Genomic DNA, 16,103 nt, shown 5'->3' with positions numbered 1-16,103 from the left:
TATTTTTAGAGTTTTATAATAATACCACAGTTTTGTAAAATGTATTGGTTTTAAATTCCCATGAAGTGTTTGGATGGAACAAATTTTATAGTTTTGAAAATGATAGTATTACTAAAACTATATATTTTTTCAGGAGTTTTTCGAACTCCTCCACTATAAACTTCTTTTTTCTGAACTATGGTTTTACATGTCCTTGCATTCTAAACTAAAGTTTCTTAATACGAAAGGTTTTTAAAACGACAACATCAAAAGATGGGAGGAATTATTTAGATCGCATGTAGACTTTTTAGAGCACATTTAGATTTTTTTTAGGGGATAGAGCGCATTTAGATGGACTCTCAAACTGCGACGGGCCATTAGCCAATCGATGGGCCACGTTTATGGGCCATCAAAGTTTTTGCAGCTTAGGCCCTTTTGTATGTAAAGTTGATCTCCAAGGCTACAAGTCCCCATCAAGAAAAGTTACCACGACTACGACTACGAGGGCCACCACTCTTCACCTCAAAACAATTAAGTTTTGCTCAAAAAAAACAATTAAGTTGGGTGGAAATCTCAATTTTACCGGGTATTTGACCAACACATTATCATAGTTTACATATTCCAACTACTACTGACGACACATCTGACTGTTAGATCTTAATCTAATGATTACAATTATTGTCCGAAGAATACCATATTTTGGGCACCTGAATATAATTATAATTAGTCGGTACACTAGTAGAAACAATAGTACATATACTTTTGCGCGTCATTCATTTAATAAACGATGGTCCCAAAAATTACATTATGCCTCTTATCTTCTTTTGTTTTTTAAAAAACTACCAAAAACACTGACATATCATGTAAGAATTCTAAGTGGATATTTGCGCCTACCACGCGTTCTAACACGTATGAGGCCACACAAGCTTGTTCCCCTATATATGGGGCTTCATTCCGCTACTTGTGTATCGTATAGTTTCACAAAAAAGGATAAGAAAAGGCAGAAAACAAATTAAAAAAATCACTACTCTACAAATGACTTCGTCATGGAAGCATGCAATTGTTTGCCTATCACTTCACTCATAGAGAACTCGCGGGATACGGCCGGATGTAGGCGGAGTTGAGCTGCCAGATCTTGACGGATTTTGCTTTGACGTGCACATTTGTGGCATTGTTGAAGAGGAACACGCGGGCGGAGTCGTAGATGGCTCGTGTAGGGTACACGCGCGACGTGATGCACGTCCTTCCGCCTTGAGCAAAGCTCTCCACGATGGAGTGATCAACCTGTGTGTGTGCATCAGAAGCAATGAGCATGCAGTGCGAAGAACGATGAGCTAGTTAGAAGTACACCTGTGGCCAACACATAGTAATACCGGAACACATAGATATATACATTGGCTTAACATTTATATAGCACTGTAAAAACTTACCAGTATTCTGACCGAAAGATTCTCCCCATCGAGCACAGGCACCAAGCTTCCGTATACTCTCTTAACCAGATCGTTCGCTTTGGATGCCCTAGTAGAAATAGGAAATTAACAAAGTACGGTAAGCATCTGTCAAGTAATTTGCCCAAGAAGCTTCACACAACCTAGCTTAAAAATGTGCATGCATGGTGATAACATGCACAGTAAATATATACCTGAGCTCGTCTTGGCAGAAGAAAGTTTGGAGGCTGCCGTCCGTTCCCTTGACCAGGTAGAAGTACACGGCGGTCTGCTCGGACAAGTCCTCGTCCGCCAGCACGAGAAGGCCGAACGGGCCGAGCAGGCCCCGCCCCGCCGCGCCGGCGCTGGTGCTGCAGTTGAACGTCACGTCGGCCTCCGTCACGCCCTCCGCGTCCGACGCGTCCACCTCGAACACGGCCTCGATGTCCAACTGCACGCACGCACACACGATCGATCGATTAGCTACAAAAAATTAAGCCTGCGCATGCAACGCGCGCGCTATCGAGTTCGTTCGCTGCGGCTGCGGCTGCGTCACCTGTGTCGCCTTGCCGCCGACGTCGAGGGGCACGACAGATCCGCGGTCCAGCGCGATGCCGCCGAAGCTCCTGCCGCTCATCCGGAGGTTCTCCACCTCCACCACCGGCCACTGGAGCAGGTTGCTGCCCGTCTTCGTGTCCAGGAGGACCGTCCTCGGGATTGACTGCACGTGCACAGCATGGCAAAAATTAAATAGGTGAATGTGCTCGGTACTCTAATTAGCAAGAAGCCGGGTGCCCCGGTCATAATTCACGGCTCGCAGACAACTAAACGCTCAGAAAAGAGACCGTTAACCAGAATCTGTAAACGTGACAACTGATCGACCAACTCCAAGAAGAGAGCATTATTATTACTAAACAAAGCAATAATATAAGTAGAATTATTAGACTCACTAATCCCCGTTTCCAAGACAGATATAGCCGCACTGTGTCGATCGATTTTTTTAGATCAATTATATTAGTTGTATTCTATCATATCGCAACTGGTCAACGCAGGACAGTGCCAGTTGAACAACATGAACCGATCCTAATTAAGCTCCGCATTATATTGCAGATGTCAATGCGCCCTCCACGTCTTCAGTTGGGCGCTATGCAAGGCAAGCTAAAGACATCATCGGAGGCAAGGCAAGAACCAGCAGCAGCACCGTTTGACTACGGTGTATTATAGACAAGACGCTGGGGCAACAAGCCAATTCGCCATGCATCTCTCGCCCTCAGCCAATCGGAGACGAGTCGCGGTCGCACGCCAGGAAATAATTTCGATGATCCGCTTACGGTTACGGCATCGCGTTCGTGTTCTCGCGTGTCCTATTGGGAGGCCAGGACGAGATCCTATTGGAAGAAGGATTAAACAATTCGGATCGTGCAACTCGTTTTTTCGGATAACATGGTCGTGCGAGGACCCGGCCCCGCGCATGCAAAGTGTTGTGCTTGGACCGTGCGCTCCCCTCGTTTTCCCTCTACTAGCTCTAGTTGTAGACGCAAAGCAGCGTGCCTCACGTGCTGCCGCGCTGGAGCTCAGCTGGCTGCTGGCGTGGAGGGGACGGGACGGGATCACGGGAGACCACGAAGGCGCGTACAGGGACATGTACAGGTTTGAGGATCGGAGCCTCTGCGCTTGAACACTTTTCAGATCAGATTCATTTGGACGGTACATGCATAGGAACAGCACAGCTTGCAGAGTCCTAGCTAGTGTTTGCATGGATCAAGCCACGCTCGTCTAGATGGTTCTTTGTGCTTTATGTGGTTTTCCAGGTTTCTTGGATGATCAAATTTCCTTATTTTTTTGTTGTGATTTTCTTCTTATCTTAAAAAACAAAGAAAAAAGACAAGTTGATGAACCCCTACCGGCTACCCCTACCGTTGTCTCCTTCAATCGGCTGCCAGAATTAATGGTAGCAGAACTGTCGTTTATACGCAATGCAACCCCCATTGCCCATCATAAACCAGCCTAGCTACATTACTATCGAGTTACGTTACGTGACACCATCGCCCATCACAAAAAAAAAAACGACCCAGATTATCAAGTTATATTATCTTTTTTTTAGGAAAATCAAGTTATATTATCTGATCATTAATGATCCGGATGTCAAATCCAAATGTTGCCAGCCCAGCCCAGCCTCAAAAGGAACGAACGAACGTACCTGCACGGATGACCAGCCCTTGAGGATGTCCGCGCGCTCGCTGTCGGTCTCGCCGACCCACCCCCAGAGCACCCGCCGGCGAAGCACGGGGTCGTAGAAGGTCTTGGACGCGTAGTACTTGCCGTAGTCGTAGCGCAGGCCGATCCCGACGTCGTTCTCCGCGTCGTCGGGGGTCCACGTGTCCGTCGCCGGGTCGTACGTCCCGATGGCGTAGTAGTCGTGCTTGTCGTCGTCGAGGCTGGCCTTGACCACGTGCTTCACGCCAGGCCCGGGCGCCGCGGACGTCTCCAGCCCGTCCCCGTTGGCCGCCGCGGCGCTGCCGCCCGCGGCCACCGGGTAGAAGTCGACGCACTCCCACATGCCGGTGCCCGGGACGACGTGCATCAGCGCGGGCGCCGGGTCGTACCGCACGAAGTCCTCCGTCCGGTACACCAGCGCCAGCCCCGCGTGGTCCCGGTCCTTGGACCCGATGGCGACCCGCCACGCCGTCGTGTCGTTGGGCGCCCGCCACGCCGTCGTCGGGTCGCGGAAGTCCGTCGCCCCGATGCCCGGCGGCGGCACCAGCACCGGGTTGGCGTCCGACTTGACCCACTCCCGCAGCAGCGGGTCGGAAGGGTCGGCGGGCTCCGCGAGGTTCTGCACCTGCACCGACTCCGCCGTGGAGCCCGTGTAGAGCATGACGATCCGGCCGTCCGGGAGCCGCGTGGCGGACCCGGACCATACGCCGTTGGCGTCGTACGGGTGATCCGGCACCATGGCGAGCGGTAGGTGCAGCCAGTGGAGGAGGTCGCGCGACACGGCGTGGCCCCAGGTGATGTTGCCCCACACCGCGGAGTCCGGGTTCCACTGGTAGAAGAGGTGGTACCAGCCCTTGTGATACAGAGGACCTGCGTGCATGCAAAAATTTCACGCTTCATCACGACATTAATACCCGAAAGCTTGCTAGCTGATGGGATAATATCTCTGCACCGATACGATTGTATCGTGCATTAATGCGACCCGTGGAATGCTAGGAGACACGCAGAAAAGCATGCCGAGTTCACATGTGATCGATCGATTGGAGCCAACAACTTACCGTTCGGATCTGGAGAAGCCGGTTGAGGAAGATGGCGGATCGGGCATCGCCATGTGCACGAGGCGTCCGTGACAGAAACGCGGAACGAAGTAAGAGCCAGATCGAGAGAAAAACGATCGCGTGATCAGCGATAGATGGCGACGGGTCTAACTAACCGTTCATCCAGTTCTTGGGGGGCTGGAAATGGAACGCCGTGCGCTGCCACGCCAGCATCGCGTTGGTCCAGGAGAAGTCCTCGACCGCGCCGGCGGCGCCGAGGAGCGGGGCCGTGGACTTCTCGGACACGCCGTCGTCCACGCCACGGGAGGTGGCCACCTCCACGACGGCATGGCCGCCGCCGCCCGCGGGAACGACGGCGACGCTGCCCCCACCCTGCCCGTCGTCGACGTGCTGCGACGCGAGGACGGTGACCGCAACGAGGACCAGCAGGAGCACGGCGGAGACGACGGCGGGGAGAACGGTCGTCGTCGCCGGCGGCGGCGGCCGCTTCTTCCCTGCGCCGGCGGGGGCAGCACGCCCGCGAGGGTCCGTCTCCGGGAGCAACGGCGTGCGCGCGCCCCCGTCCAACGTCGCCGGATCAGCAACGGCCGGGATCATGGCTGTCTGCCACCGGAAACACCAGGCTTTCTTGCTATCTAGGCTACGAGTAAATGGTAGACGAGATCGAGACATATGCACTCGGTGGCACAGCAGTTTTATGCTGTGGCTGCCATGGCCGTGTTCATACGGAAGGGAAGTATGAAACGAGAGAGGTGAACGTTGGAGCAGCGGAGCAGGCGCCAAGCGAGCAGTATTTATAGCCAAGCAGCTTTATTTGGAAGGACAGATCAGAAGGAGTTTGGCAATCATCTTTCGCCTATTGTTTGGAAGCCAAGTGCGGCTACCGGACGAATCGGGCAAGGAGAAAAAAGAAAAGCAACCGCGCGGGACCCTTTTGCTTCGGAGCAGCGGGTTTGTGGTGTGGGGGGGAATGCCATTGGCCGGCCGTCCAAGTGGATAGGAGGCCGAGTCAGCAAGACCACGCCCCGATTCATGTGGGTCATAGTAGAATCAATGAAACCCCCATAGAAAATTGGCGCCCTTGTAGTGAGAATTCAAAACATAGTGCCCAAAGTCTATATCAAATTTCAAGAGAGACATTCACCAAGCCAATCAGTTTTGCACAAGAGACGTCCCAAGTTCAGCAATCATATATATAAGAAATACGTTCGTAGCCAGAATTTTTTTTGTTGCTGTTCAGCCGACATTTAATTTATTATTGTCTAGCTATAAAATTTTTTGTAAATTATCTCATGTGAGTTGTCCTTTTAATTGTACTACTTAATTGTGTAAGATTTGTTGCCTAAGATTTTTAAAAATTTAGGCATCTTAAATATAGCAATTTTCTTATATTTTACTCATGGACAATACACAAAATTCATTTTCACCAATAGTATACACATAAATTAAAGTGAATGTGTAGGCGAACTCATCAGCGTGGAGAAAAAAACATTTATTGGTATCCCACACACAACATTTTTTTACAAATGCTACCTATGCGAACGCCGATTAATTAGTGAGGAAAAAAATTAAATTGTGACACAAAGTGATAAGCGATTACCACGCAACGATATTAGGATTTTTATAATGCTTTGAGATTTACCCTTAACCTTAGGTTCCACAACTGGCAAGAAAGAGAGGCATTACCATGATACAAGGGCGGTGGTTTTCTGCAACCAAGTACTGGATGTGAAACCATATAAGGGTTTATTTGGCTGCAATTCAATCCACCTCGGTCAATATGTATCGGGCTAGAAAATTAATTAGTTTTTCACCCTAATCCATCCCGATACATGTGAAATTCACGAAGAATGGTTTAGCTTATATTTTGTTAGGACGGTTGAAAAGGATATTTTATGAAGCCACCACAATGAGTGTGCCACGCACTACTAACTGACTACGTAGGTGGTAAATTGTCATTACAAGCAACTAAGACGTCTGCGAGCTATTAACAGAAGTAGCACATGGAGATTACTACGATGGAATAGGACACATTAGTGGACAACAAGTAGATCCAACCACAGAGCGGATCCCACGACTAGTTTTAAAATATTTAGTACCCCGCACCCCCCGCGCGCCCACCCAGTGGCGGAGCCAAGATGAGCACCTCAGGGGGGGCTAATCAATAGAGATTTAGAACAAATATCGAAAATTAATGATGAAATCACGTTTTTTCTACAGTAATAACAAGCCAAAATCACCCTCACGGGGGGGGGGGGGCCTCCCAACAAAAAGGTACACCATTGCTGAACGATGGGCACGTTTGGCAGCGCTTGGGTGGAGCCAATTTTTTGCGCTCCGGACCCATGCGCCAAAATGACTCCGGCTCCGCACATCCTAGTGAAGAAGCGCTCCTCCGTGTGTCCTCGTTTGGTGGGGGCTCTACCCGCTCCGGTTCCAGAGCCGCACGCGGAATGAGGTCTAAGTCTTTTTTACTTCAATAGACACATAGAAATTCAAGTTTGAGAATTTAACTTTCATCTTACAAAACTTAACCACGTAGGACAAAATTTCAACAGGTAAATTAGAATTTCTATTGAGCTCATGGTCACAACGTTGCACACGCAAATAATCATGCGCACCGCCGTACCCTCATGTAGCTAAGGCAAAGATATAGCTACTATATCATGCAAGAGAAACTATGAGGTATATCAATCTAATTAATTCGATGGACGACTAGCAACTCTCTGAATTTCTATCTAAGCATATATGGGGAAAAGTCTTTTTCTGAAAGCTACCTCTTACCAAGCATGTGTGCTCCCTGTTTCGTTTATTGATCTTAATTGTAGGTCTATAGCTCCACATGTTGCGCACGATGACTATATTTACACAATTAAATAGCAAGCTGCGCGTGACAAACCATTGAAAACGATCGATTGCTAGCTGCATTATTTGACTAAAAATGATCCATCATTTCTGAAGACAATTGGAGTGTGTCTTCTGCTGAAGGTTTCTTTCCGTAGTATATACTGTATTAAACGGGCCCGATACTTTTTAAAAATATACATATAAATCGGTATTACCAGTTGTGTCCTTCATCTGGCAAGCGCGCATACATCGTGCTTCCTACATACTACCATCTCGTCGAGTTTGTGCTCCATTCCAAAGCAAAATAAAATAAAATAAAAGAGACGTCGTTTATGTGCCCGTTTGGCTAATCGGTGCGGATCAAGCAACTCGAGAACCTGCTGTAGATCCGTTTACGACTTTTTAGGGCTATACGTACGTACACGATTGTGCATGCTTGTGCAGTTGTGCTTGCTGGCTAATGCTTACTGCGTACAATTTGCTGATAAATCTAAACATACGGATACTTGCTTGTGTAAAGAGCTGGCGTAGAAGATTGCACAGCCATTCAGCCGTGCGGTCGTCGATCGTGTCGTGGGATGGAACGACAATTCTGCGAGTGTTCATTTAATTTGTTAGAGTTCTTCGTCAGCGCTGGAGATTTAAATGAAGAAGCTTAGAAGACTAACCAGATCATTAAAAAAAGATCAGCCGGTCGATCGAGAGTCTGGATCATCGAACTAGCGTACGTGATCGATCGATCAAGCCGCGACCGCGACCGGATCAGTCTAGCTGGAGAACCAATTAATTTGGTATGGCCAAGTGTATTTCTTGCTACGTGGAGAGCTTCCCGGCCAAGTGCTCGAAACGAACAGGAAATTTAATACGTCCACAGGGACATGATGGCGTGGTGGACTGATGGGTGGATAGGATGATGTGCAGTCGAGTACAGCAAAGACATGATCCAACATTTTCAATACAATATAATGCGTACGTGGGCTGGCCGCCCGGCCGGCCGGTCTCCTCCGATCCGGGCGTCCGGCGACGCGACCACCCTGCCGGTGGGCGGTGGTCTCAGCCGGGTGGCCGGTGGCCACCGAACTTTCTGCAAGCCGCGCGCCCGGCCGATGACGCTGTTTCCCTCGACTCGATGGATCCGTGCGCACCAGGCCGCACTGTACGTTTGTGTTGACAAAACGCTGTGATTTATATGTGGCCGGTGGATTTTTAGATCAACCGACGAAGGTTCGTGCGCCGATGACAACGTTATGGAGTATGTAGACAAGTTAACTTTGTGTATTTGTGCTCGACGACCTAGCTAGGAGCTTTTCTTTTACGATTAAACGGTACTGTACGTACTCGCCATGGTCATTCTGAATTGTCTGCGCAAATGTACTGTATTTTATACATGATCCCAAGAATTCAAACATTTTGGTGCTCCACAGGCGTGCGCAAGAAATCTACGTGGCCATGCACGAACAAGCTAAGCTCAAGAAGGAACCGCGTGGTCTCTGTGAATACCATCTCCAATCAACCGCCGCCCATGGCGACGCGTGGACGTCTGCAACCTCGGTCAAGTCTGCAGGTTATGATCGAGTTGCACGAGGCGGAAAGTCAACAAGGTCGTGGACATGCATGTCACATGTCCCAACTCCCAAAAGTTCAAGGATAGGCACTGGACAATATATAGAAAAGTGAGATAAAACCTTGATCGTCCTGCGTGGGCAACCATCACACGAAAAGTGATCCGAAGCCAAGCAACGAGGTCAGGAGGTACTAATCCGCCGTTTCTGGCGTGCACATCTTTGGTTTTCCATATTATAGTGTGTGTGTGTGTATGCATGGCGTCGGCATTTCCTCCATGCATGTGTGTGGCTGAGTCGGTCGTAAGTATGGACCGCGACAGGGAGCCGTGTAGTACAGACCTCCTCACGTTCCACGCCGGACGTTCAAACCTGCCGGTCTCGTCAAGTTCTTGACAACTCGTGGTGGCTCACGGTTGCTGAAACTCCAGCGCCATGGAACCGTACCTTGTTAAGTTTCGTTGCGTGTCAAGTGGTACAGTCCTGTTCAATCCTCCTTAGATACAAGTGAAAATTAAATTTGCTAGTACATCCTACGTAATGCTGGGAAGACTCCTCACTCCATCCTTAGCATTGACTCCGTATATATTCATCAGCATTCAACGGTTATATACAGTTTATGTTTATGCGGTTGACCAATACATTATACTTTGCCCCGTTTGGCAGGGCTTCTCCACCGGCTTCAGGAGCCGTTTGGAGCCGTTTTCTATCAAACGGGGTAAAGTAAAATAGCTTCACTTGTGAAGCCCCTAAAAACATGCTCTCACAGTGATTTGGGGTGAGATGGAGCAAAAAAAAAAGTGGCTTCTCCCGGCTCCTCCTCCAGGCCCCAAAAAACATGCTCTCACAGGGAAGCCATTTTGCCAAACGGTTTACCAAAACCGCTTCAGCTTCACCGGTGGAACTGTTCGTGGAGCTGAAGCAAAAAAAAAATGGCTTCACTAGTGAAGTGAAGCCCTGACAAACGGGGCCTTTATTATACTAGTAGCACAAACTGAGAAGGAAAATCCCTACTTACTGTTGTCAGAGCCTCAGAGGGCCTCAAGAGGCTGCTCATTGAGCCCAGCCCAGTACCATTAAGTGGGCCTACGGACGCCCATATCTAATTGCCGAACCGGCCTCAGTTCCTGGGCCATGGAAGCCTAAACTAGCCTTCGACTCCGACGACCGACACGGCGGCGGCAACCCGGACCCCGAGCCGGCCGCCGCGTCCGGGAGCGTCGCTGTTGAATCGGTCAAGTCCACCCCGCGTCGGGCGGAGTCCCACTCCCACCTACTAATCCCGAACCAACCCGCGGTGGTGGGGGGCGCCATGAGGAAGACCTTCTGCTTCGGGGGCAGCCGCTTGGCCAGGAGGATGTCGGAGCGGGCGCCAATGGTCGACGGGTGCGTTTTCTGCGACATCGCCAGCCGCGCCCCCACCTCCACCACCGCTCTCCTCTACTCCGTTCCGTACCGCTGTCCCCATGTACCACCTCCGATCTAGTGCTGCTTTCGCTGCAGAAAATGTAAATCCCCTTTGTTTTTTGTTTTTTTCTCTCCCTGTGCGCAGGATGACAAGGTCGTGGCGTTCCGCGACATCAACCCGTCGGCGTTCACGTACATGCTGAGGAGTTGTTGTTCGTCTGTATAGCTCTCTGTTGCTTGGATAGGTCTAGATGTCGTGTTATGAGTCAGTCGGATGAAGTAAGGCGTAGGTTCATTTCGTCGAACATCTGGCGAGCATTGCAAGCAATGCGGTTTTTTTTTTTGTAGGGAATGGTGGAAGTATTCGATTGGAGCTTATTTTTCTGTGTGCTAGGCTGCTACGTTCTCTGTGTGACTGTAATCGTTCACTTAATTCATTGCCTTAAGCCCTCCCAAGCTTGTCATTTCTTCTAACTTCAAAGTATCTATGTGATCCTGAAGCAGTGAAGCTATTCATGGTTGTGCTCAGAACTTTACCTTTGTTGTAGATTATGTCTCCATTGTTTTCGTTCACTTTCACAGACACATCAGCTGGCATTTTTTCTGACCATCTATACCAGTCTCACCTTAATTGTTACTTATATGAGTTTGGGTATCCTGTCAAACACTAACTCATAAGTGCTCCTTTGGACATTGGAGGGCTACTAGTAGTAGTGTTGAGGTGCTATACGCAGGCTCATGTTCATCTATATGAACTTCTGCATTCATATGAGCAGAAGCATCACACTTCCTTGCAATAAGTTGTCAGGAAAGGAATATTTGCACAAGAAAGTATCATAAATTTTACTATGTATCTGGGACAACATACTATATATCTTATAATTGGGTCATTGGGTGTTCTAGTTTCATGTAGTACGTATCTAGGACAACATACTGTATATCTTTATAATTGAGTGTTCTAGTTTCATGTAGCAATGACATAGTTGGTTTACAATTGAAACATAATAATTTGTGAGAAGTACATGATTCATGATGGTGATGCAAACAGCATGATACGTTGAAGTCTTCTTGTGGTTCTTGCTGGTTTTGTGTTTGATAAGCGTTAGACATGCTAGAGCGAATTTTCACATGATTTACTCATAGGGCTAAACATGAGCTCGGTTCTCCTATTCACAGCCAGAAGAAATTATTGATTCATTATTACTACTTTTAGTACCTCATTCTGCAATGTTCATCCTCTTTTTTTTTTTTTTTGTTCTTGTTCAGCTTCATCTCCAGCCCACCCCAACTTGCTTGGGACTATAAGCCTTCGTTGTTATATTATTTTTTTCTGAGAACTTGTACTTCTGCCGTTGTAAATGCCCAATTTATTTGCCTGAATATTTGTTTTGTGATGTATTATGCTGTGCGATATTTGTAGGCACTATCTTGTCATACCCATTGATCATATACCAACTGTAAATAGCCTCCACAAAACCAAAGATGATCACCAGTTAGGTGGGTACTCTCTGGCTTCTTTCATCATATGAACGCGGCTTGATGTTGCATTTCACTATGCATCGTAGTGCAAGCCAGACTTGAAGAGTGAGCTGTTGCATTTCTTTTATTGTTGTCTTTCAGTCAGCCACATGGTGAAGGTGGGGAAAGACTTGCTCAATCAAGATGCTCCCAATTCTGAGGAACACAGGTATTTCAAAAGCCCATATGGAACAGGGGGAGTATATCTCAAGAGTCAACATACTTATTCAATATTTTTACTGTCATTTCTCTTACATATGTAGTCTGCATTGTAGGTTTGGGTTCCATCAGCCCCCATTTAATAGTGTTGATCACCTTCATCTTCATTGCCTGGCACTGCCATTTATCCCCAGGTAAAGTAAGATTGATCCTTTGAATCAGAGCTTTAATTTCCATCTAAAATTATTTGTGCTGCTTTATATGACAGTTGGAGGCAAGTAAAATATACCCCTCTGGGACCTTTAGGGGGGTTTATAGAAGCTGAAAAGCTATTGGAAAGAATAAAACCAGAAGCAGAAGTATACAGTTAGCATTGATATTTTACTGATACCTGCTATCCCTGCTTATTTGCATTATTTTGTATTCTTATTATGGGTCAATCACTATTTGTACATTATGTGAGTATTTACTCTCTTCCCTCTTTTGTAATCATCAGTTGGCGCGTGTTGTGTATTGTAGTAACTGTTTGGACTTCTAAAAGACTAGATCTGATAATGTTGAACTAAATGAAACTAACCATTCTAGAAGTTACACTGAGCTTTCTTTCCTGTCTATGTATTCAAATTTAAATAAGCGTCCATCGCCTCAACATGCACGGGGAACTACCTGATTACTTTAGTTAAGAAATCATACCCTATCCTTTGTGCTTTAAGAACTGTAACTCAGTCAAATAGAATATAGATGCTAATGAGCAGCATATAAATGCGTGGTAGAACTTTGTTGTTAAATTACGAAGTTACTCCCTCTGTCCCAAATTATCTGTCGCTTTTGGTTTTCATGCCGCAAGTTTGACTCGATTTGTAGAAAATACGTGCAACATTTGTATCGCCAAATAAATTTATTAAAAAAATTCAAAGATCTTTCTAATGGTATCAATTATGTACCATAAATATTAATATTTTTTATTAAATAATTTGTCAAAGTTGTTTTTTTGGAAAACGAAAACGATAGATATTTTGGGACGGAGGAAGTAAGTAGTACTTGGATGAAGAATGTGATAAAGAACTACTCCCTCCGTCCCTAAATATGTGTCGTTTTGTTTTTTGAGAAACAACTTTGACTAAATATATATATAAAATATTAATATTTATGATACATAATTAATATCATTAGATAGATATTTGAATCTAGTTTTTTAATAAATTTATTTAGAGATATAAATGTTGCATATATTTTCTACCGATCGAGTTAAACTTTTGGCACGAAAACTAACGGCGAGAGTTAATTGAGGATAGGAGTAAGCAGCCTGTTCGGGAGGTCATAAACGATCGTGGATTATTTACTGCTGGCTGGTTTGGTGTGAAAGAAAAACACTGTTCCTGACGGGACATTTACGATCGTTTACGAGCAAGCGAACAGGCTGAAGATACAGACGTGCTATGAGCCTATGGTTGCACTGGTGTTAACTGTTATAACTGGAGGTCTCTTTGATCAGCTCGCATATGGCTGAACCTGAACTGCAGTTTCCTTTTGGGTCTGACAGCCTCTATAAAAAGGAACGCAACCTACATTTGGATTTGGTTCATGGCATGTTGCTGCGTTATCACAGTTACGCAGGTCGGGTTACTATCATATGATTGCTCCCAGTTAGCCATCACTATTGTCACATGATTCTTTACAGTTAGACATCTCTGTTTCAATTTAATCTCGGGCCTTGTAAATAAATGCAGCCTGTGCACTTCGGCCCCCATCTGAATGCATTATTGGAAGTACCGGAGATAGGCACTTGTTGCCATGGTGATAGGCACGGAAACCTGCACTCCTGCAGCGATATTTGGCGAACACTAATAGTTGTTTGCCCCATTTTAAGATATCTTTTTATTACCGCATAATTGCCATCGTCCCTCTGCTGTTGTTCCACAGTGTCTACACTACCTGCTACGGCTTGTTGTGTTGCCCGGCTGCCAGAGTTGTGTATTATTGCGGCATGATGCCGTATGATTAGTGCTTAATATACTGTCTACTAGACTACTACAAACCATCTCGTTAGAAAAAATAAAAAATATGTCATGTGCCAATTCTTTCCCAGAAAATATTGTGGCCGCCTGTACCAGCTTCCACCACCACCAGCAGGCAAGCGGAAAACCAGGTGATGATGATACTTTTGTATGGTAAAGTGATAGAACAATGGTTGATCCCTATATGATTGCAAGCAAACAAATACAAAATGATGGAGTGCCTCTTGCCTTCGCTTTATTCCAAAGCAAAATGCATGCTTTCAAAAAGCGTGCTGTTTTGCAAATTTTGCTTCTGTCGCACTTCAAAGTGTCCAGTAGGCAGTAGCACATAGTACTCCAGCGAAATGCCCAAGATTTTTCAACTCCCTCAGTTGTAAGAGTGCAGTGCAGGTTCGGGTTTCTTATCAATTATCATGGAAAATGCCATATCTATAGCAGGCTTCATGTCCCATGCACGAGCCAAATCATGATACGATCTAAAGATGATGACCCGTATTGTGTGTTCTGCACTTCGATTGCATTCGTTCGTTGTTTTCGTGCACGCAAAGTCGGACAATCTTTGAAGTGTCACGTCTGTTTGCCTTTGCCATTTACTTTACTCGTCATGTTCAATGGCTCCTCAGTGGGTTGATCCTCCCTGTTTGGGGAAAACAAATTGGGTGCAATCTCCCTGCACCGGCACATCCGTGTAGGCCCACTCGGATGGAAGCTACGTGTTCCAATAAAATCCATCGCACGGCCAGACGTGGTGCAGCTCCTCCGATGGCCGAGGTTCAAAAACTTTGACGGTTAGCAAGCAACTGAAAACTCTACCCATGGCCACGTGATGGACATCCTCGGATGCGTGGCATCCATCCAAGTGGGTTTGTGCGGAGACGTCGGTGTAGGGAGACTGCACGGAATTGTTTTCCCTGTCTGGTAGTGCTTGAGGTGGCTTCGGCTTTTCCCTGCACTATGTCCAGTCATTTTCTCTCACATCTCAAAATTAATTAGAAGTCTTTGAAGCCACAATTTTTGGCTTCATCGGCTTCGGTTCATCCGCGCACTCAAAGCCATGCCGAACAAGGTCTTAGGCTGTGTTTAGTTCCTAAATTTTTTTTTTCAAAAAATGCTACAGTAGCTATCATATCGAATCTTGCGATATGTGCATGAAGCATTAAATGTAGACGAAAAAAAACTAATTGCACAGTTTGGTTGGAAATCGCGAGACGAACGTTTTGAGCCTAATTAGTCCATGATTAAACATTAATTGCCAAATAAAAACGAAAAGTGCTACAGTAGTCAAATTCCCAAATTTCGCGAACTAAACCCAGCCTTAGGTAATATTTTAAGTTGTAATTTAAGTGCTAGTATGGTCTGAGTTCGTAGCAAAGCAAACCACCAATCGGTACACTAGACGATGATGGCAGGGGCGGATCCAGCATCGGATTAGCCAAGACTCGAGCCCTTAATATAGCCACCGGATGTATGGAGCTCTCCTAAGCTCTCGTTATAAGTTTGTAGTCATTGAAGCGAAAAATGAAAAGGGATTCTCCCCCCTTATTTTTTGCATTGTGCCTCTCCTAACAAATATTTTTGGATCTGCCAATGGACGGTGGCTATGTTAACTTGGCCCAGATAACAGCCAGATGTCTTTCAAAAAACCAATAACGTCCGTGTTACCTTGTGACGGCAGAGAGGACATGCAAAGCATGAGTGCATGACACAAGCCACAAGCATTCCTCGGTCTACCACTGTCTCGGCTTAAGACGCTTGCGTTCTTGAATCGTGAACAGCAGGGCAACTTCTTTCTGTAGGGTTTCCCAGCTTTGCATTCGCGGCTGTGGAGTGTGGACCAACAACAAGGCAACAAACCAGAGCGTAGTACCAGGCTCTAGCCTCTTGGCAAGCGTCCATCGGCCGGGGCCCTCG

The 16,103-nt window shown here is 46.7% G+C and overlaps 2 protein-coding genes across 3 annotated transcripts; one reads left to right on the top strand and one right to left on the bottom strand.

Annotated features, from left to right (window-relative positions):
- Positions 1-734: 734 nt before the first annotated feature.
- LOC136491011 (beta-fructofuranosidase 1) lies at positions 735-5,278 on the bottom strand. Its single transcript, XM_066487217.1, has 7 exons — positions 4,837-5,278; positions 4,682-4,690; positions 3,607-4,493; positions 1,963-2,127; positions 1,622-1,857; positions 1,410-1,497; positions 735-1,263 (listed from the first exon to the last, which is right to left on the bottom strand). Exons 1-7 carry the CDS (start codon positions 5,276-5,278, stop codon positions 1,060-1,062), a joined length of 2,031 nt encoding a protein of 676 aa, XP_066343314.1. The 3' UTR covers positions 735-1,059.
- Positions 5,279-10,232: 4,954 nt separating this feature from the next.
- Positions 10,233-12,765, top strand: LOC136493264 (bifunctional adenosine 5'-phosphosulfate phosphorylase/adenylylsulfatase HINT4-like). 2 transcript variants are annotated; one of them, XM_066489330.1, is made up of 6 exons: positions 10,233-10,537; positions 10,643-10,689; positions 11,918-11,994; positions 12,118-12,184; positions 12,291-12,368; positions 12,443-12,765. In XM_066489330.1, exons 1-6 carry the CDS (start codon positions 10,403-10,405, stop codon positions 12,543-12,545), a joined length of 507 nt encoding a protein of 168 aa, XP_066345427.1. In that variant the 5' UTR covers positions 10,233-10,402; the 3' UTR covers positions 12,546-12,765. The 2 variants fall into 2 exon arrangements, with proteins under 2 accessions (XP_066345427.1, XP_066345426.1); XM_066489329.1 differs by having other exon boundaries at positions 10,233-10,558.
- The last annotated feature ends 3,338 nt before the right edge of the window (positions 12,766-16,103 follow it).

This window comes from Miscanthus floridulus, chromosome 11 (assembly GCF_019320115.1).
Source record: "Miscanthus floridulus cultivar M001 chromosome 11, ASM1932011v1, whole genome shotgun sequence".
NCBI classification, from domain to species: Eukaryota; Viridiplantae; Streptophyta; class Magnoliopsida; order Poales; family Poaceae; genus Miscanthus; species Miscanthus floridulus.
Note: the sequence above shows the minus strand (reverse complement) of the source record. Positions and strands in the feature narration are given on the sequence as shown.

What these genes read in the sequence shown, in the direction of transcription:
- LOC136493264 (XM_066489329.1), top strand. Translation starts at nt 10,403, where the DNA reads ATGAGGAAGACCTTCTGCTTCGGGGGCAGCCGCTTGGCCAGGAGGATG. An exon ending in TTCCGTACCGCTGTCCCCAT is followed by an intron (nt 10,559 to 10,642) that starts GTACCACCTCCG and finishes CCCTGTGCGCAG; the next exon opens with GATGACAAGGTCGTGGCGTT. An exon ending in CCCAATTCTGAGGAACACAG is followed by an intron (nt 12,185 to 12,290) that starts GTATTTCAAAAG and finishes TCTGCATTGTAG; the next exon opens with GTTTGGGTTCCATCAGCCCC.
- LOC136491011 (XM_066487217.1), bottom strand. Translation starts at nt 5,278, where the DNA reads ATGATCCCGGCCGTTGCTGATCCGGCGACGTTGGACGGGGGCGCGCGC. An exon ending in TTCTGCCAAGACGAGCTCAG is followed by an intron (nt 1,498 to 1,621) that starts GTATATATTTAC and finishes TATTTCTACTAG; the next exon opens with GGCATCCAAAGCGAACGATC. An exon ending in ATCTTTCGGTCAGAATACTG is followed by an intron (nt 1,264 to 1,409) that starts GTAAGTTTTTAC and finishes GCACACACACAG; the next exon opens with GTTGATCACTCCATCGTGGA.